At 33.2% G+C, this 21,087-nt stretch overlaps 2 protein-coding genes and 1 long non-coding RNA gene across 4 annotated transcripts in view; 2 read left to right on the top strand and 1 right to left on the bottom strand.

Annotated features, from left to right (window-relative positions):
* The first annotated feature begins 431 nt into the window (after positions 1-431).
* On the top strand, positions 432-4,340 carry LOC127152081 (beta-1,3-galactosyltransferase 9). The gene is made up of 2 exons (XM_051092492.1): positions 432-534; positions 1,989-4,340. Exons 1-2 carry the CDS (start codon positions 529-531, stop codon positions 3,093-3,095), a joined length of 1,113 nt encoding a protein of 370 aa, XP_050948449.1. The 5' UTR covers positions 432-528; the 3' UTR covers positions 3,096-4,340.
* A 2,515-nt stretch (positions 4,341-6,855) lies between these two features.
* On the top strand, positions 6,856-11,867 carry LOC127152093 (uncharacterized). Of its 2 annotated transcripts, none has more exons than XR_007825037.1 (3): positions 6,856-7,587; positions 9,576-9,681; positions 11,764-11,867. It is a non-coding gene; the product is annotated as an uncharacterized LOC127152093 (long non-coding RNA). The 2 variants fall into 2 exon arrangements; XR_007825036.1 differs by having other exon boundaries at positions 9,576-9,714; positions 11,764-11,862.
* Positions 8,801-21,087, bottom strand: part of rnf165a (ring finger protein 165a) — a 21,164-nt gene continuing 8,877 nt past the window's right edge. The window contains exons 2-8 of the mRNA XM_051092518.1: positions 14,533-14,731; positions 14,258-14,383; positions 12,357-12,483; positions 12,132-12,236; positions 11,951-12,046; positions 11,741-11,844; positions 8,801-9,689 (exon numbers count right to left, since the gene is read on the bottom strand). Of these exons, the coding sequence (XP_050948475.1) occupies positions 9,572-9,689; positions 11,741-11,844; positions 11,951-12,046; positions 12,132-12,236; positions 12,357-12,483; positions 14,258-14,383; positions 14,533-14,731 (875 nt within the window). The 3' untranslated portion in view covers positions 8,801-9,571. The remainder of the gene's footprint in view (positions 9,690-11,740; positions 11,845-11,950; positions 12,047-12,131; positions 12,237-12,356; positions 12,484-14,257; positions 14,384-14,532; positions 14,732-21,087) is intronic.

Here is a 21,087-nt window from a genome sequence, read left to right as displayed (position 1 = left end):
TGAAATGTTGTTTTTGTTAGTTCATGTAAACTAATGTAGGTAAATAACGTTAATAACCCTGGTGAAAAAAACAGCATATGCTGGTTAGGTATGTTTTGATGCTGGTTTAAGCTGGTACTTAGCTGGTTTATGCTGGTTATTTGCTGGTTTATGCTGGTCCTACTTTATAGTCCCAGTAGTATGTAAATGCAATATATTTTGTACGTCTGAAATTTCTAAGACTCATCACTTTCAAATGTTGAGTTAGATCAGAACATAACAGCAGTTTTAAGTGATACAAGCCGAGGATAATATGTGTTTGAGATGCTTGTAATGTATCCTGACATCATCCATTATTACTGTAGGTGAAGCTGGACATCTTTGCCCAGTGAGACGGAGCTGTGTTAGGTTACCATTACCTGCCCGGTGTCAGCTTACTGCAGAAACAACGTCCAGGTGAGCAGCACGCACACTACTTCATGGACCAGAAAACTGAATAGGAATAGATTTAGAAGTGAAGAAAAAAGAAAGACAGCCTAAAGAGACATCATGAAGGTAAGTCAATATTTGTTCTCAGTTTCTATCATCGTTGCTCTCTGTAATGGCCTATTTGCACTGTTCTAGAATATTCTGGTCTGTATATCCAGTTGTGTTTTGGATACTGGACCTTAACATGGACAGCTGGTTAACTGCTTAACTAGCAAACCCAGCAAGACTTCTTTGGTCAAGGAACCAGAAATCTGATTAACCTACTAGATTTTGCTTGCCTATAGCACAAACCATTTTCATGCTGCATGGTCTAAGGAGATTCAACCCAATGTGTATTTGATTTGAATAACTAAATGCACTGCCAGTCAAAAGTTTTTGAACAGTGAGATTTTTAATGTTTTTAAGTCTCTTCTGCTCACCACGCCTGTATTTATTTGAGCTAAAATACAGCAAAAGCAGTAATAATTGTGAAATATTTTTACTATTTTTTAAATGTAATTTATATGTCATCAGAGCTGTTCAAGAAACATTTTTTTAAATTATTATTATCAATATTTAAAACAGTTGAGCTCATTTTTTCAGAATTCTTTGATGAATACAAAGATCAACAGATCAGCATTTATCTATCTGTTTCAGATAAATGCTGTTCTTCTGAACTTTCTATTCATCAAAGAAACCTGAAAAAATATATATTCAACTGTTTTTAAAATAATAATATTAAATATTAAATAAATACATAAAAAAACATTGCAACTGACTGTATCAGTGATGGTTATGCATTATTAGTGGCAACTAATAATAAAGAAAAAATTAAACATTTTATAATAAATATAAATAATGTAATTGGAAGAACAAAATATATTTAATTTAATTTATGAACAAATTGTATTTTTAGTCCATATATGTATAATATATAATATTTATAACTTGGCTTGATTAAACATGAAAATTAGGCATTAAATCCATGAGAAATGTAAAGCTGTTGAACATATTTAAATAATATCAGTTTCATCAAGCACTAACATTGATAGCCCTAAAATATTAAGACTAAAAAATTTAAATAAAGATATTATAAAATAAATACAAATATTTAACCCTAAGTATTAAGCTAAAAATATTTTGAATGAGATTTTATTTTTATATTTTCTGTTTTAGCTTTTTTCCCCCCTAAGTTTTAGTGATCTTCTTGTGTTTTTGGCATTTTTATTGTTTTTATTTTTGAAAATGTCTTTTAAATGTTTCTTATTTTCAGTTTTAAATTATTTTCAATAATAAAAAATTATTCTAGTTGAACTAAATGAAGATGAGAACCATTGCCATAACAACTAGCTGAAATAAAATAAGTAAATTCGAAATATTTTTTACATTTTTAAAAAATATTTTTGTGTTTTATGTTTTAGTTAAAAGTTTAAACCAGCAACAAAGTAACAACAATAAAAACACCACTCACACATTTTTCAGAAAATGCAAAAATATAGTTCTTGCTATAATTTTGGTCATTTGTTGTTCCTCTCTTTCAGATCTGTGTGTTCCGGCTACAAACTCATCAGTGGTGCTTCCTATTATGTAACGTCATCTTGTTTCATGCGCTGCTGTTTGGCGGCGACATAGTGGAAGAGTTTCTCTTGCAGTCGTCTCCCGCCGCCTACACCGACCGCTTCGTCCTGGAGGTCCGTGAGCGTGCGCGCAAACTGGACCTGACTGAGACCAGGCTCAACACTTCACAGCTCTACCCCATTAACACCGAACCCTGCCTTCATCATCAGGACCTCCTCATCCTCACTTTGGTCCTGAGTTCCCCCGGAAACTCGAGCCAGAGGGAGGCGGTGCGAAACTCCTGGGCCAATCAGACGTCGGTGCATCGTGTTGCCGTGCAAACTTTGTTTTTTCTCAGCTCCTCCCCTTTGGGGGCGGAGCTTGAGATGGTGAGGGAGGAGTCGGTGCGTTACGGTGACATCGTACAGTTCGAGGGAGGTGTTTCAAGAGGTGACTGGGAGAGAGGACACTGGGAGCAAGTTAAAATGGCGCTTCGATGGGTACTACTTTTTTGTACACAAGCTCGATTTGTTGTGCTTTCTGAGGATTCAGTGTATTTAAACCTTCCTGCGCTTACTTCATACTTGCTAGGACTGAGAACGCACCCTGATGATCTTTACTTAGGTAGGGTCATCCATCGAGCCGCACCTGAGCGGGACCCCGACAAACCACATTACCTTCCCTATCAAGTGTACCCTGAGAAATACCTCCCAGATTACTGCTCAGGCCCCGCCTTCCTTCTATCTCAAGACGTTGTGAGAAAAGTTTACGTCGCCGCTGAGGATGTATCTTTGCCCCTCCCCTCCGACGTTCTGATTGGCCTGTGTGCAAGACGGGCGGGTGTGGTGGCCACTCACAGCGCTCGGTTTTCTGGCGACCGACACATTCGCTATAATCCCTGCTGCTACAACTTCCTATTCAGCTCTGCCGGAATGGGGGCGGGGATGATGGGCTTGGCCTGGAGGGATTTAGGGGCGGGGACGGGGAGGAGCTGTGGCATGCTGGAGACTTATTACAGTTTGGTAGTGTGCAAAACAATGACCTACCTGGATAAGCTTTCTTTTCTGAATAATGAAAAATCACAGGGGTAGAACGGAGGGGGACAGTTATGTGTATAAATGACTGTAAATATTCAGTTTATCAAAAATGTGGCCCTGGACCACAAAACCAGTCATAAGGGTACATTTTTCGAAATTGAGATTTATACGTCATCTGAAAGCTAAATAAATAAGCTTTCCATTGACGTATGGTTTGTTTGTACAGGACAATATTTGGCCAAAATGCAACTATTTGAAAATCTGGAATCTGAGGGTGCAAAAAAATCAAAATATTGAGAAAACTGTCTTCAAATGAAGTTCCTAGCAATGCATATTACTAATTAAAAATTAAGGTTTGATATACTTACAGTAGGAAATTTACTAACTATCTTCATGGAACATGATCTTTACTTAATATCCTAATGATTTTTGGCATAAAAGAAAAAGCTATAATTTTGACCCATACAATGTATTTTTGGCTAGTGCTACTTATGACTGGTTTTGTGGTCCAGGGTCACAAATATGCAAAGTATTCAACTTTATATTTAGTGCATTAAATGTTTCTGTTACTCTAAAAGGCCTTAAAGTCAACAAATCAAATTTAAGGGGTAAGAAATAATATGTTTATTTAATAAGGATGCATTAAATTGATCAAAAGTGACCGTAAAGACAAAAGTTAAAAATGAATTCTGTTTCAATTATTACTGTTCTTTTGAACTTTCTAGAGCAGCAAATCAGCATATCAGAATGATTTCTGAAGGATCATGTGACACTGAAGACTGGAGTAATGATGCTGTAAATTCAGCTTTGCATCACAGAAATAAATTCAATTTGTGCATATATTCAAATAGAAACCATTTATTTTGAATTGTAATATTATCCCATAATTTAACAGTTTTTACTGTATTTTTAAACAAATAAATGCAGCATTGGTGAGCGTAAAGGATGTTTTTTAAAAACATAAAAAAATCGTACTGTCTCAAACTTTTGAACAGTAGTGTGCATCACATTATAGAAGTAAATTGTGTTGCAAACTTCATCTTAACTCTAATGATGATTCATCTGTGTCATATGTACAACAGTGTTAAAACATAAAAAGTGAGAGTGAATTATTTATCGCTTTGTTAACAGAATGTAACGTTTCATAAATCATTAAAAATAAATGATATTCATATTACAGGTGACAGATACATTCTCGTCTCTCTTACTGAATATATTCACAAATAATAATAATAACAATAATAACAATACCACAGATGATAATATAAGTCAGTATACATTAAAATGTTGTTGGCATTTGTATTTTGCATATATTGTCTCATTAGGCATTTCAAAACAGTCTGTTTGGCCCTCTAGTGTTAAGATGGATGAACTGCTTCATCAACATATTTAAATATCTCTATTAATTTCAAAATATCTCTATTAATTGAACCAGCCAAAAACCCCAGATGCCACTATGTTTCCCAGTACTGTCTCAGTATTATTTGTAGCAATAGCCAAAAATGCATTGTATGGGTCAAAATTATAATTTTTTCTTTTATGCCAAAAATCATTAGGATATTAAATAAAGATCATGTTCCATGAGAATATTTTGTAAATTTCCTACCGTAAATATATTAAAACTTAATTTTTGATTAGTAATATGCATTGTTAAAAACTTCATTTGGACAACTTTAAAGGTGATGTATAAATCTCAATTTCAAAAAACTGACCCTTATGACTGGGTTTGTGGTCCAGGGTCACATATAATGTTTGATATAGAAAGATGTGCTTGTGAAAATGCAAGACAAAACAAGTGTTGAAGCATTTCAACATTTTTATTACAAAATGAGCACATACAAAAAGGATAATGTACAAGCTTCGAAATTAAACAAAATGAAAACGAAACCAAACCAAAAACATTTTAGCGATGCCACTTTTAAATTCATCATTAGTAGTAGTAATAAATAAGGTACAAAAATTCCACCAAAAGAGAATTCTAACATTTTACACAGACGTTTTTTTACTCGACCAGTTACGTACTAGCAGTCACACCAGCAGGAGGCGCTATTGCTTTAATATGAATGATAAATAGTCTATATTCTGCTAGAAAATCCGCTAGTGAAAAAACACCCACAGCACGCGGCACCCCTGTCACTGGCACTTTTAGGACAACATTATTATTAACGTCTTCTTTTTTTGTTGGTTTTGTTTGTTTTTCAAATGCAAGCAGCAGCAAAAAATCAATCCTCTAATATCATTAGTAGAACATCTGCACTAGTCTTTTATTTTCTCTATGTAGCTGTATATTTCTATTTAGTCATGTATATATTCAAACCTGAGAAAAACATGCATTTTAAATCTGTTGTGCTTTATCATACTCTGTTAGTCCTGACCCTGCCATGAGACAGGGAGAAAGAGAAAGAGACAGAGAGAAAGAGACTGGCAACATAAACTAGGACGAAAGAGGATTTACATGCCCTGGAGACGCTGAAAAGCGCTGACTGACAATAACAGAGATTGAGAATAAAACAGAAATAGGCACAAGGAATGAGAGATTGCCAAAAAAAAAAAAAACACAGGGTTGTTCCAAAATCTAGTGAGCATCCTATTTAGACTAAGATCACATGTATGTTTAATAGAGAAATCAAACCCAGAATGCATTGCAACAAGATGCGTCACAAAAGCTGGTGGAGAATGCGGGCAAAATCATAACTATAATAGATTTAGTACCCAAGTATATTGATAAAAACAGTTTCATGCAATTAACAACAAACTATTTTAAACTATTTAAATTTGCATGCATGCTACATATTCCTAACCGTAGCACTTTAGCTTAGCAATATGCTAATATGAAACACTAGATAGTAAAAATGCAGATTACTGATGCTTTACATCACTTACATTTAAGTATGCTTTACAACAAAAGCACATGTCAGTTTTCTCCTTAAATATTTAACGTTTAATTCAATGTGCAACTTGCTTTTTCTTTGCAGTTGTAAAATTCTTTTCTACACCCATTTTCTGAGTCAGACATCTTGTGCACTTTGTGTATTTGTTTGAAATCAGTAACTTAAAATGTTTCTTTTTAGTTAGTATGCTGCCTTAAAAGGGTAGGGTGGATCACTAGATTTTAAACACACCCTTAGAAAGTGATAGAATGTAAACAATTTAAGACCGTTCAAGACGAAAAAAAGCATGAGAACAGTCAAAGAAAGCAAGTAGAGGAAGTAAACATTACCAAGAATAAAACAGAGCAAGACGAGTATCATGTAAACATTAACAATGTAAGAAAGACTTCCAGAGAGAAGAGTAGAGAAAGAGAAAGATTGTGTTGCAAAGGTCGCCAGAGTGGTAAAAAACGATGCCAGTGAGAGGGTGGCCTTGGAAAACTAAGAGTGCAAACAGGACAGCGAATCAAAACCCATAATACTCCCACTCCGCTGCCGTGTCGGACCAATCAGCAAGCGGAATGTCAGTAAGGTCACAGCACCAAAGGGAGAAACACACACGAACACGACCAACCGCATGCGAAGCATTCCCGCAAACCAACTCAAACATGAGGTAAGAGTTTTAATCATTTTGTGTTATTTCTAAATAAATAAAATATGATTCCATTGCAAAAAAAGGAAACTATACAAAATTAAATACGTACCCACGATATCTACAGTTAGTAATAAATTATGATTGTTAAATACTTAAGGCATTTCAACGGACATAACCCTGTGTAAACGATCAACACGAGCCAGCATCCGCCAATCAGCACACAGAATGCCGGGGGGGAGGAGCCAGCGCGCAGGCAAAAACGCAGCTCATTGGCTGAAACCTAAAACTGAAATAGACCTTTAGTTCAAACTAAGCAAAATTGAACCAAAAATAGAATGTATTCATCCACACACGTGGTGGAGAATGCGGGCAAAATCATAAAAATATGTTTTTGCTCACAATTTCAAGTTTATATATTGCAATTCTGTTTACATCTGTTTATCGTTTGTTTGCTTCTGCAAGGAATAAATAATAAAACAAGTAATTGTGCCTTTTTAAGTAATTTTGACTTTATTTCTTGAGTTTCTCGCAATTCTAAATTTGGATTCTAGTTTTTCCTCTAAGTTGTGTGAAAAATGTCTGAATTATGAGATAAAAAGTCACAACACACCTTGCAGAATCTGCAAAATGTTAATTACTAAAATAGGAGGGATCATACAAAATGCATGGTATTTTTTATTTAGTACTGACCTGAATAAGATATTTCACATAAAAGACATTTACTTATGATCCACAAGAGCATATGCAACTATTACAGAAGGTTCAAACGCTCACTGATGCTCCAAAAGGAAAAATGATGCATTAAGAGCCGGGGGTGAAAACTTTTGAACTAAATAAGGATGTGTACATTTTTCTGATCTTGCCTAAATATCATATATTTTTTTTCATTTAGTGCTGCCCTTCAGAAGCTACAGATGATGTTCCCCTGAAGATAAAATCAGTTAAATTTACCCTGATCTTCAAATTCCAAAAGTTTTCACACCCCAGCTCTTAATGCATCGTGTTTCCTTCTGGAGCATCAGTGAGTGTTTGAACCTTTTGTAATAGTTGCATATGAGTCCCTCAGTTGTCCTCAGTGTGAAAAGATGGATCTCAAAAATCAAACAGTCATTGCTGGAAAAGGTTCAAATACACTCTGACCTAAAGGACAAACAAGGGACTCATGAACAACTATCACTAAACAAAAAACACAGCTGTGGATCATTCAGGCAACAACACTATGGATCAAACATATGTAAACTTTTGAACATGGCCATTTTTATAAATTCAGCTATTATTTTCTCCTGTGGACTATATGTAAACGTCTTTTATGTGAAATATCTTATTCAGGTCAGTACTCAGTTTTGTATGATCCCTCTTATTTTAGTAAAACAATTAACATTTTGCACATTCTGCAAAGTGTATGTAAATTTTTGACTTGAGATTTTGAACACACCCTGAAACAGAAAGTGAGAGAAACTGTCAAATTTGCATATCAAGCAAAACCAGAAAAATTCTAATTAAACTTCAAAAGAGCTAATGGCCAGAAACATACGAATTGCATAATGTGCATTTATACCTCAGTGCTCAAGGGGGCGCCAGTATTCAAACATCTGCGCCGTAAAACCGGATGTGCTATTGTTTGTGTAGCTAGCTGTAAACATGTCAACACATTAACTAACTCTAACTTGCTCAGCAAGATTCTCGACATTTGCGCTGAAAACAGAAAACCACCTGCGTATGTTTCAGGCCAAACACGCGTCGCGTTCCTCCGTCTCGACCAGCCTGTGTGCTGTTGGCGGATGGTCCTCTATCACACGACATTCTACATTGTAGTTCTAGCAATACAGCATAGCAACCAGCATAGCAACCACGAGGGGAGACCTGTCACACAAGAACACGGTTGGACACGCACAAGCCCCGCCCCCCTCCAAACACTGCATGTGTTTAAATACCAATAATAAATACAGTAACCATGGCAGCGCAGCACCAGAGTGAGGCCGGGCACTTCAGCTATGCTCACATGTGCTTTTTTCAGTAGGCATTTAGGGTCAAAGGTCATGGCAGGGTCTCTCTCATGCGCGCACACACACACGCACGCACACGCTCGCTACATGAGTCTGATAATGTTACGGATCGTCACAGCTTAAAGGAGCTAATACACATCCATGCATTCGCACACATACGCGCACACACGCGTACACGCGCACACTTTCAGGTGTACCTTGAAACAACAACCCAAGCACAGATGCATGCAACTACTACTGCGCCTATCTACACGAATCCACCAATCACGACATTCTCCGCCTACTTAGTTTTTTTTGTTTTTTTTTTGTAAGACAACAGCCCTCCTCCTGCTGTCTCGGAAATGAGTTGCTGTTTTCGTTTTTTGTTGTTGTTGTTGTTGTTGCGTGTTCTTTTTTGGCTTCTCTACATGCACCGTCGTGCACCGCTAACCCATGAAAATATTAACACACATACGCGCACCAAAATGGTGAACAAGCGCACAAATGCACACACGCAAGCCGAAGTAGCTCCAGTGTGTAAGACTAAAGCAGTATTGCAGATCAGAAATACAGTGGACACAAACACACACACACACACACTCCAGCAGCTAGATTTGACAGTGTCTTATCCGCCATCGTGTATATATATTAAGTAGTGTGTAAGTGTGTGTGTGTGTGTATTGTATGCAAGCTGAGGGTCTTTAGTAAAGTTCATGGCTTAAGGAATTGCACAAATACACACACATATGCTACGGACACACACCAGTTCCCTACGGACAGAATCACTCCTTGCGACAGACCCTTTAGTTTCTACCAGCACGTGTGTGTGTGTGTGTGAGAGTGTGTAGTGTCAGTTATTGTCATTGGCTCAGTAAAGCGTGTGAGTGTGTGTTTAGTGTGTGTTGGATGGCTCATCATACACGTGTGTAGGTAATATACAGTGTGTGTGGATGTATAAGAGCGAAAGAGAGCATGTGTGTGAGTTATTTGTTAATGCGTGTTATTTCGCCCGTGTGTGTTTCAGCTCTCGGGGGTGAGCTGTGTTTGGATGTCCACTCTGCAGATGGGACACTTCCTACTGGTGGCCAACCACTGGTCCACACACGCCTGATGGAACAAATGCATACAGGGTAACCGCCTGGAAACACAGAGACAGATAAAAGGTTTATTAGGATGAGTGGAGATGCATTATTGCATGCATTTTGTATTTTGACATGCGCTGTTATTTGTGTTCAGTTGTACAGTTTTGTTATTGCTCACCAAAACTGAAGCTATTAAGAATAGTAAAATAAAATATAAATATTAGATACAAATGTAACCGCTTTTAGGTTAAATTAAATTTTTTGTCAAGAAAAAATATGCACATAGAATATTTCTTTGTAAATTGCTAAAATTAAGGTTAAAAAACTATTAATTAAACTGAAATATAAAATAAAATAAAAAATATTAGATGAAAAAGAAATGTAAAAACTTAAACTGAACAGGAAAAGTTTAAATTAAGTTTAAAAACAAAAACATGGATTGAACTGAAATAAAAACATAAAATAAAATAAAAAAAATCTAAAATAAAATAAATGTAAAAACTTACGAATGTAAATGTAAAAAAAAAAATATGAAAAAAGACAAACTAAAGCTACTGAAAATTGGGTTTGTTAATGAAAATGAAATGAAATATAAACATTAGATGACAAATGTAAGTTTTTAGGTCAAATTTACATATATTTTCAAGAAAAACATATACACATAAAAAAGAACATCCCGTTGTAAATTGTTAAAATTAAGGTTGAAATAAAATAAAATAAAATAGAAATATTAGATGAAAAACAAATTTTAGGTCAAATTTACATACATTGTCAAGAAAAAAATTATACACAAAAATAATACTCTTTTGTAAATTTGTTACAATTAAGGTTAAAAACAAAAATATAGATTGAACTGAAATAAAAACAAATAAAATAAATAAAAAATATTAGATGAAAAACAAAAGTAACCACTTAAATGCAACTGGAAAAAGTTTAACCTGAAGTTCTAAAGTTGCTAAAACTATAATAAACTAAAGCTAAAATTAAATAATGAAAAAAGACAAACTAAAGCTACTGAAAATAGGGTTTGTTAATGAAAATGAAATGAAATAAATATTAGATGAAAAACATCAGTTTTTATGTGAAATTTACATATATTATCAAGAACAAATATATAAACATAAAACAAATATCCCTTTGTAAATTGTTAAAATGAAGGTTAAAAACAAAAATATAAATTGAACTGAAATAAAAACTATAAAATATTGGTTGAACAAAAAAACAAATGTAAAACTTAAACTGAACTGGAAGAAGTTTAAACTGAAGTTCCAATGTTTTTAAAACTGAAATAAAAAATTAAAATTATAGCTAAAATGAGATAAGAAGAAAAAAAGATAAAAGTACCTGACAAAATTACTAAAACTAAAATAAAAAGCAGAAAATACAAAAATATTAAAATTTTAAAATTTTAAAAAACACAATAACAGTAAATATTAAACTAATAGTACTTTGTAGCATTTTAAGGATGCAAACTTTTTCTGTGGTGTACTTGCTGTGGTATTAAGTTAATATTTTCATAATTTAACAACATATTTGCATACAATTATTTATTAATTCCTGAACCTCATGAGAAACCCTGGTGTAAAATCTGTGGTCAGTAAGATTTCTTAAAAATTTTATTTTAAGAAATGTATACTTTTCTTTAAGAAGGATGCATTAAATTGATCAAATGTGACAGAAAAGACATTTATAATGCTACAAACGATTGCTTTTTCAAATAAATGTTGTTCATTTAATCATGGTTTTCACATTGATAATATGATGTTTTCAACATTGATAATAATCAATGATCAATAATCAAGAAGAAAGTGGCATATTAGAATGATTTCTGAAGGATCATGTGACATTGAAGACTGGAGTAATGATGCTGAAAATTCAGCTTTTATCAAAAAAATAAATCATATTTTAAAATATATTCACACAGAACATAGCTTTTATGAATTGTAATAATATTTCACAATTTGTACTGTTTTTACTGTATTTTTAAACAAATACATGGAGCCTGGGTGAGCAAAAGAGACTTTTTTCAAATATATTTTAAAAATCTTACTGATACCAAACTTTTGAACGGCAGTGTACAGTTTAATCTGTCTGTATTTTACACTACCTGACATCTTCTCCATCCTCCAGCATGGAGAGGCAGATGGTGCATTTCTCATCCACATCCGACTCTTCCTCACTCTCACATAACTTCAGATCCAGCGGCTTCCGCTACACACACACACAAATGAACACAAACACAAGTGTGTTAGCAGCAGAAAACTGTAGGCTGGACATAAAAATAAAAGTGTGACTGTGAAATAGTGTGTGTATGTACCTTTTTGTATTTGTGTGGGAAGGTGAATCTCTCTATGGTGGTCTGTATGGCCCCTCGGCTGACACTTCCCAGTCGATCCTCCAACTGCAGCAGCTCCTGCACACAATCACAGACTCAGAGTTATAAATAGAGCAATGCATGAACGTATGTGTGTTAGTGTTCATCCGTCTGTGTGTTTTACCTCATAACTCTCCCGAACAGCAGACGAGTGTCTGCTGGGACTCAAGCTCTGCAGCGCCAGCAGGTGGAGCTGTGGATATGGATAATTCCTTATCTCATGGACAACCTATAGAAAACACAGCATATGTGCACTGAGGACCACAGTCAACACTTGCACTTATTCCAAAAAACTTTTAAACTAAGAAACAAAAATCTATAAATAAAACTTTTTTATATGTACACTTACCACTTGGGTGGAGGAGGTGTTCCTGGGGAGGTGGTGCATTCTGGGAGAGGCCAGGTAATGCTGGTAGGGTTGAGGGATCTGCTGCAGAGGATACTGATGCGGCACACCTGCGTCCACACTCAGATCCCTACAAACACACATTTATTTTATTAAGAGTCATTTAAAAACAACACAGTTGGCAGCAGGGAATTTATGTGTGAGATTTATTTTCCCTTTCTGACCATAAAGATCATTCCTAAATGTCAAGGAAATTTGTTTACTATGGAAGCTTACTTCTGCCATAAAATAGAAAATGTAAAAAAGATAATTGTGACTTATCTCACAATTCTGAGAAAAAGCTTGCAATTTTGGCTGAAAAAACAAACAAACAAGCAAACAACTGAACTCTGAGATGTAAAATTAAAAAGTAAAAAAAAAAAAAAAAAAAAAAAAAAAGAAGGAAATTCTGTATCTGTAAAATCCAAGAAAAAAAGACAATATTGTAAATTTAAACTTAGAATGTCAAGAAAAAAGTCAAATTTGAAAGCTATAACCTTAGAATTCTGAGGGAAAAGGTCAAAATTTTGTCATATAAAAAATTTGAATTTACCATGGTAACAATAGTCTCTGCTAAAATACCATATTTACTGCAGTTATTGTTACTACAGAAAAACTTGTTACTATGTTCATGTCATCAATAAAACATGAAAATAATAAACACATAAAATAATAGCATAATAGTAAAATAAAAATAACTAAATAAAAATAGTTGACGTTACTATAGAAAAACGTATAATTTAATGTTAGCCATAAATTAATAGTATAATAATAAATAAAAAATAAAAAACAACTGTTATAATTTAATGTTAATCAATAAAACATGAACATAGTAATTAAATCAAATAATAAGAAATAGAAATCAAAACTGTAAATAAAAAATAAATAGTTACTGTTAATACAGAATTTATCATTTGTTATAATAAACTGTTATAATTAGTTTTTAGCCATCAACCAAATAAAAATTGGGATTATATAAAAAATAAATAAATAATACAAAAGTAATTATATTAAACAAAAATTCTAAAGGCTATTTTTTAAATTCTAAAATATTTTATTTTACAGGATAAATAATATCTGGAGTAATGTAAAAGTCAAAGTTGCAACAATTCTGAAAACAGTCAACCCTGCAAGATGTAAACTCTGAATTATGAAAAATAAAGTCTGTATTGTGAGGTGTAAACGTTACTATAGAAAAAAAAACAATTTAATGTTAGATAAAAATAAAACATGAAAATAATACATAAATTAATAATATTAAAATGTAAATAAAAATGGAAGAAAAAGTTACTATCAATACAGATACTGAATAATTTGTTAAAATAAACTGTTATAATTTGGTTTAAGCCATAAACAAAATAAAAATTGGGATAATAAAAAAAATAAAAATAAAAACTAAATAAAATGAAATAAAACAACAGTAATTATATTAAACAAAAATTCTGAAAAAATATTTTTTTAAATTCTAAAATATTTGATTTTACAGGAGAAATAATATCTGGAGTAATGTGAATCTGGAGATATAAACTTACAATTCCAAGAAAAAATATCAAAGTTGAGAAATGAAAACAGTCAGAATTGCAAGATGTAAATTCAGAATTAAAAAAAAAAAAAGAAAGTCTGTATTGTGAGATGTAAACATAGAATTCCAAGAAAACAGAATTCTAAGGAAAAAGATCAAAATTGTGATAAACTCAAAATTCTGAAAAAGAAAAAAAAAAAAGGCAAAATTGTGAGACGTAAACAATTTGTGTAATAAAAAAAAATTCTGTGTAATAATAAAAAAAAGTCTGAAGTGTGAGATAAAAAGTCACAATTACCTGTTCAACTGCTGCTTTGTGTGTGTGTGCATTTGCAGAACTAACCAGTCAGTGCCTTCTGCCAGGTATCTGGGCTGCTGTGGGATTGGCTGAGGGACGTGGAGGGGCGGAGCATATTCATATCCTGGGCGTAACCGATGCGTGTTCAGTGGGACTCGCTCCTGTGTGCGTCTGAAGAGATGAGGAACAGAACAGACTTCCTATTTAGCAATTGTTTTGTGCATTTTTCATTATAGTAGCTTAATGAAAGATGGCATAAGACATTTTCAAGTGTCTAAATACTTTTTTCGTATTATTGTATGTGGACGTGTGTTTTGTACCTGCGCTGCAGTAGCTGTTGCTGGATGAGGTATTGCTGCTGTAAGGCCTGAGGTAGGAAAGGGGGCGGGACTTCCTGGTACTGAGGCGGGGCGAGGGGAGGGGGCGGGAACTCAGCAGGCAGCGGTGTTGCCGTAGCAGCCAGGTGAAAATGCCGGCAGGAGGTAGCATGACTATGCTGGTGCCTGCTAAAATGTGCTCCTGTACGTGGACAAGCAATCACACAGAAGAGAGAGAGAGAAAGAGTCCACACAACCCATCAGAGATCAGCGACAATGTGCGAGAAAGAAAAAGGCTATGTTCCAGAATATCATGGTCAATATGCTAAATAAATATACAAGATAACAACTGGATGCCATTTACCTAACATGATGAAGTTGTGTGACATTCATAGTAGTATACAGCTCTTTAAAATGTGAAAAAGTTTCAGTAAACAAGCAGTTGTGTAAAATCACTTATAAATCCATTCGTAAATAATGAAATGCTTTTTTTTTTTTTTTTTTTTTTTAAAATATGCAACATACAATATATAATACACAGCACTCAGTAAATAGTACATAGCATTTAATTTTAAACACCTACAGTTTACAAAACATAAAATATTTTAAAATATCAATTATAATTTTTTTTTTTTTAATTTACTAGGGTAACAACAGTTTTTGCTAAAATATCATGTTTACTGTGGTTCTAGGAAAAAAAACTTGTTGCTAATAACCAAATAAAAATAGTTATTACAACGGGAAAACTGTTATAATCAATAAAACATGACAAAAATAATTTTACAAAATAATAGTAACAATCAATTAAATAATTAACTAAAAACAGTTACTGTTTTACAGAAAACCTGTTATAATTTATAGCTAGCCATCAATAAATCATGAAAATTATAAAATTATAAAATAAAAAAATTAAATAAGAAATATTTGTTGTTAAAACTAATTAAAATTATCAAAATAAAATAAATAAAAAAATTAAATACACCTAAAAATGCAGTTATTGTTCATATAAAAAACCTGTTATCAACTGGTATTACCCATATATTATTACCAAAAATAAATAAAATAAAAGAATATATGAAATAAAATTTTTTAAATTGATTTTACAGAATTAATAATACATGGAGTAACCATGGCAATTTGTTAGACAATGTATTTACCATGGTAAATGTTTGTAATGGTTGGTGATATGGTGTACTATCTTATCAGCGGGACATGAAGCAGAACTAGAGGTTGTTCTGCATTCCAGAATATTACCTGTTCTTTATTTAACTGAAGCCAGGTGACGATTCTTACGCCGTGACACCTGCTGGATCTAACGACCAGAGTTACGGCAGGTAGGACTCGTTCTTTATCTGGATTACCACGGATCTAACTGATCCCATTCCCTCAGGATTAACCGTGTCTTCTTTGAGGAGAAATATACTGGACCTAACGGTGTCAGGCTCGAGACCTCGCTTAAAACGGAACGTATCCACCTTATTTTTAACGTAAGAGCAAAAATGGCCATTTGTAATTTGAATGTGCAAGACTTCCGGTGTCATTCACTTCCGGTTAATTTAGCTGTACAAAATATAGACGCCCATAATAAATTATAAATTCATGCTGGGCAATGACTAATCGCATCTAAAAATAAGTTTTCCTGTACATAATATATGTGTGTGTACAGTGTATATTTTTTATGTATATGTAAATAAACACATGCATGGATACATTTAAAATATATATTTTATATATTAAATATATTTATAAACAATATAAATTATGTGAATCAAAATATATACTGTATGTGTGTCTTATACACATAATAAATATACACAGTACACATATATTATGTACACAAAAACTTTTATTTTGGATGCAATTAATTGTGATTAGCAGTTGCGCAGCACCACTTTAAATGGAATAATTATGAGATTAAATGTCAAAATTATGACATTCAAAATTTTGTATTATGATATACCAAGTAAAATTATTACATAAGTCCTAATTATGAGATAAAAGTTGAAATTACAACACACTGTCAATATTATGAGATAAAAAGTTCATGTTGTGACATACCAAGTCGAAGTTACGACCTAGCAAGTCATTATTATGAGATTATATACATACAAAAACATAATTATGAGATAAAAAGTCAAAGTTATGACCTATCAAGTCATAATTCTAAGTCAAAATTGTGACATTAAAAAGTTAAAATCATGACTTAAAAAGCTAAAACTGACTTTAAAAGTCAAAGTCATGACTTAATTTTGATTATAATGATTATGAGATGTCAAAATAATGACATAAAAAGCCAAAATTATGACATACCCAGTCAGAATTTTACATAGATTCTAATTAAGGGATAAAAGTTGAAATTTATAAGACAAAAACATAATTATGAGATAAAAAGTTAATGACATGTCGAAATGATGACCTAGCAAGTCATAAGTCAAAATTGTGACAAAAAGTAGAAATTATGACTTTAAAGGTCGAAATTGACAAAGCCAAAGTCATGACTTAATTATGTTTATCATGATTATGAGATCATGACAAAAATTCATGACATACCAAGTTGAAATCTTGAGTTAAAATTGTAATCATCAAAATCAAAATTGACATACTAAATTAAAATTATAAGTTTAAAAGTTAAAATTATGAGATAATAAGTCAGTTATGAGATTAAAAATTAGTAGTGTTTGTCTGTATCTCATAATTTCAACTTTTTATCTTATAATTATGTCTTATGGCATAATTTAGATATCATAATTATGAAATAAGACTCATAATTGCTAATTGTTCATATATACTTAGTATGTCATAATTTAGATTTTATTTCATAATGACTTTGTATGTTGTAATTATGACATTTAAAGTCATAATTTCAACATTTCAACTCATAATTGTGACTTTTAAAGTCAAAATTATGACTTGCCTAAATCCTTACATGGCAGAAGTCGGCTTCCATACAAAAACAGTCCGTCGTGCTGCTTAATATTACAAATTGGCATTTATCATCATATTATATCATCATAATTATTTAATACATTTGTTAAGTAATTAAACATTTATTATCACACGGTGTTGTGCAAATTGTTTTACTGTTTACTGCACTTTGTTCTTTTTCTGGCCTGTAGTGGCTAATGAAACGGAAGCCATGTGCACTCACAGAAAATAACTTGGTTCCGTGTTACAAAATAAGCTGGATTGGCCCTAATGACAGGTGTTTATGAGAGTGACCGCGGCTGATTCAGCAGTCACACGGATTCAGTGACGGACATAACACAGACAGATGGAGGAGTGGGGGGTTTCAGGGACACACGGAGGGGGAGGGCATGATGGGATTGAGGAGGGGGAGGGGAAGGAGAGAGAGCTGGAGGGGGAGGGAGAGACTGTTTGACAGCTGCTCTTCAAAGTTCTATTTCAGCCGTTCAGCTGTCTAGCTCATACACGCATGTTGGGATTCCATGTTTTATGGAGACTTTCCATGTACATAATGGTTTCTATACTGTGCAAACTCTATCTTCTAACCTTAAACATGACCCTAATAAAATCCCGCTGCATTTTTAGTATGCCTATTTCCTCACGGGAACACAAAAATGTTTTCACAAGACCACAAATTTTAAGTATTACTATCTTTTTGAGCACATTCTGTCCCTACAATGTAGGGAATACCTGAACCACACATAAAATAACATAGGAAGTTTAAAAGTTAGCTACTTCCTAATATAATTCTGCTTTGGTTACGCCATAAAACTTTTAATAAAATGTTATTAAACAGATCTTTGTAATACTTAAATGTGCTTTGGACAGCTTTGCAGTCAGATATCTGTTAAACTGTATAGTTGTAATGATATGTATAGAAAATAGATGAAACTAGCATGGGCATACATGCACTAATGTTCAAAAGTTTAGGGTCTGTAAGATTTTTAAAATATTTCTCAAAGAACACTCTTCTGCTTACCACATCTACATTTATTTGATTAAAAATACAGTAAAATTAGTAATATTGTGAAAAATTATTACAATTTAAACTAAGTGTTTTACATGTGAATGTGTGTTGAAATGTAATTTATTCCTGTGATGCAAAGATGAATTTTCAGCATCATTACTCCAGTCTTCGGTGTCATGTGATCCTTCAGAAAACATTTTAATATGCTGATTTGCTGCTTAAGAAACATTTTGTATTAAGGTGCTGATTTTAACATTGATAATATTTGTTCGGAAACAGTGATAAATTTTTTCAAGGTTCTTTGATGAATAGAAAGTTAAATTGAACAGCATTTATTTGAAATAGAAATCTTTTGTTTGTTATAAATGTGGCCTCAGACCACAAAACCAATCATAAGTTTTGTGAAATTGAGATTTATACATCTTCATGTATGTATGTTTTATATATCTGTTATGATAGGACCATATTTGGTCGAGATACAACGGTTTGAAAATGTGGAATTTCAGGGTGCAAAAAATAAATAAATGAATAAATAAATATTATATATATATATATATATATATATATATATATATATATATATATATATATATATATATATATAAAAATCACTGAATCACCAAGTTGTCCGAATTAAGTGCTTAGCAATGCATATTACTAATCAAAATTTAAGTTTTGATATACTTATGGTAGGAAATCGACAAAATATCTTCATGGAACATGATCTTTACTTAATATCCTAATGATTTTTGGCATACATTTTTTTTTTATAATTTTGACCTATACAATGCATGTTTGGCTATTGCTACAAATATAACCTTACCCGTGCTACTTAAAGGGTGACTTTGACTTTGGGTCCACCCCAAAATGAAAATTCTGTCATTAATCATTTACCCCCATGTCGTTTCCAACCGTAAAAACCTTCGTTCATCTTTGGAACACAATTTAAGATATTTTGGATGAAAACCGTGAGGACTTTGTCTCATTGATTACCAGGTAAATACCACTGTCAAGACCCAAAAAAGTAAGAAAGGCATCGTTAAAATAGTCCATCTGCCTTCAGTGGTTCAATCAGAATTTTATGAAGCGACGAGAATACTTTTTGTAGCTTCGTAAAATTATGGTTGATGGCAGATGGACTATTTTGACGATGTCTTTGATACTTCTCTAGGTCTCGACCGTGGTATTTACCTGGCAGTCAATGGGACAGTTTCAAACCTCCCGGTCTTCCTTCAAAATATCTTAAATTGTGTTCTGAAGACAAACGGTTTACGGGTTTGGAACGATATGGGGGTAAGTGATTAATGGCAAAATTTTCATTTTGGGGTGGAGTAACCCTTTAAGACTGATTTTGTGTCACTTATAATCAATTTACTGCATTTTTGAAACAGTACTGTAAATACATATACATATAGCTGGGCTATTGCCATTTTTTTCTTCTCGCATAAAATATTCCAAAACAATATTTCAAATGCATTCATCTATAAGTTTGACAAGAAGTGAAATAAATCTTTTTAAAGGTTATATTTACGATATTGACTTGATGGCTAAATATTACTCCTCACTTATGGAGTTAAGTCTGTTGATGATGTTAAAGCTAAAGTTTGTTATTTAATGTTCAAATAATTTATTGCGTCCCAGTTTAATATGCAAAAAGTGACTGTAACTCCATCATCATCCCTCCTCGAGTACTGAGTTTGTTACAACCACAGAAATACAATAATGCATAAGTATACACAACAGGACTGTGTGCTTGCAATGTCTAGTCGTTTAGATCAACATTTGTGGACTGTATAATTAAGAATGTAACACTACTGGTCAAGTTTTCCTAAATCTAATAGCAAAAAAAGCATGAATCTGACCTCTGCCTTAAAGGAATAGCTCATCCAAAAATTAAAATTGTGCCGTCATGTTGTAAACCGGTTTGACTTCCTGCATGTTTCTTCTACCGAACACAAAAAATATTTTGGGTACAAACAGCATTGGACACCTTTGACTTTTTTTCCCATTTCAACATTCCATTGCAACGTTGGTACATTGTAAAATCTTGATTGTTCAGCATCTCTCCTTTTTAGGTTTTAAATTGCATTTTTTTTTTCCTGAGGTGAACGCGAGGGCAAAATCATGTTGTAAAAGGTCACGAGAAAGACTTAATAATGCTCAGAAGTCTCTGGCCTTGGGGGAAAGGAAATGTGCTCACGTTTGGAGGAGAAGATGGAATTTTCCAGAGTGCGAAAGTGTAGAAACTGTTGATACGGAATCGTTATTGTCTCATTTCACAGCGCCTTTGGAGAACAGAACAGAGGAGAAACCGGCGATTTTCTCAGCGGGAAATATTCCCCAGGGCTCCAGAAATTCAAGCAAAACTCTTAGATCAGCAGAAAGGTATGGAGCGTGCAGTTCACACGCTCTGAATTCTAATGATCCTGTTCCTCTGCTTCCCTCACGAACCCAGGCTAAAATATTGATCAGTGAATAATCATCAGCCAGTATATTGCACATTGCTAGTCTCCAGTAAACCATAAACTCTTATATATGAGATTATGACATTTATTGACTGAAAACCGTCTGAACTCCATCATTAGAAATAAAGGTCATCACCTTAAGGTCAAGCAGCAGAGCTTAAT

This window comes from Labeo rohita, chromosome 21, assembly GCF_022985175.1.
Source record: "Labeo rohita strain BAU-BD-2019 chromosome 21, IGBB_LRoh.1.0, whole genome shotgun sequence".
NCBI lineage: Eukaryota > Metazoa > Chordata > Actinopteri > Cypriniformes > Cyprinidae > Labeo > Labeo rohita.
Note: the sequence above shows the minus strand (reverse complement) of the source record. Positions and strands in the feature narration are given on the sequence as shown.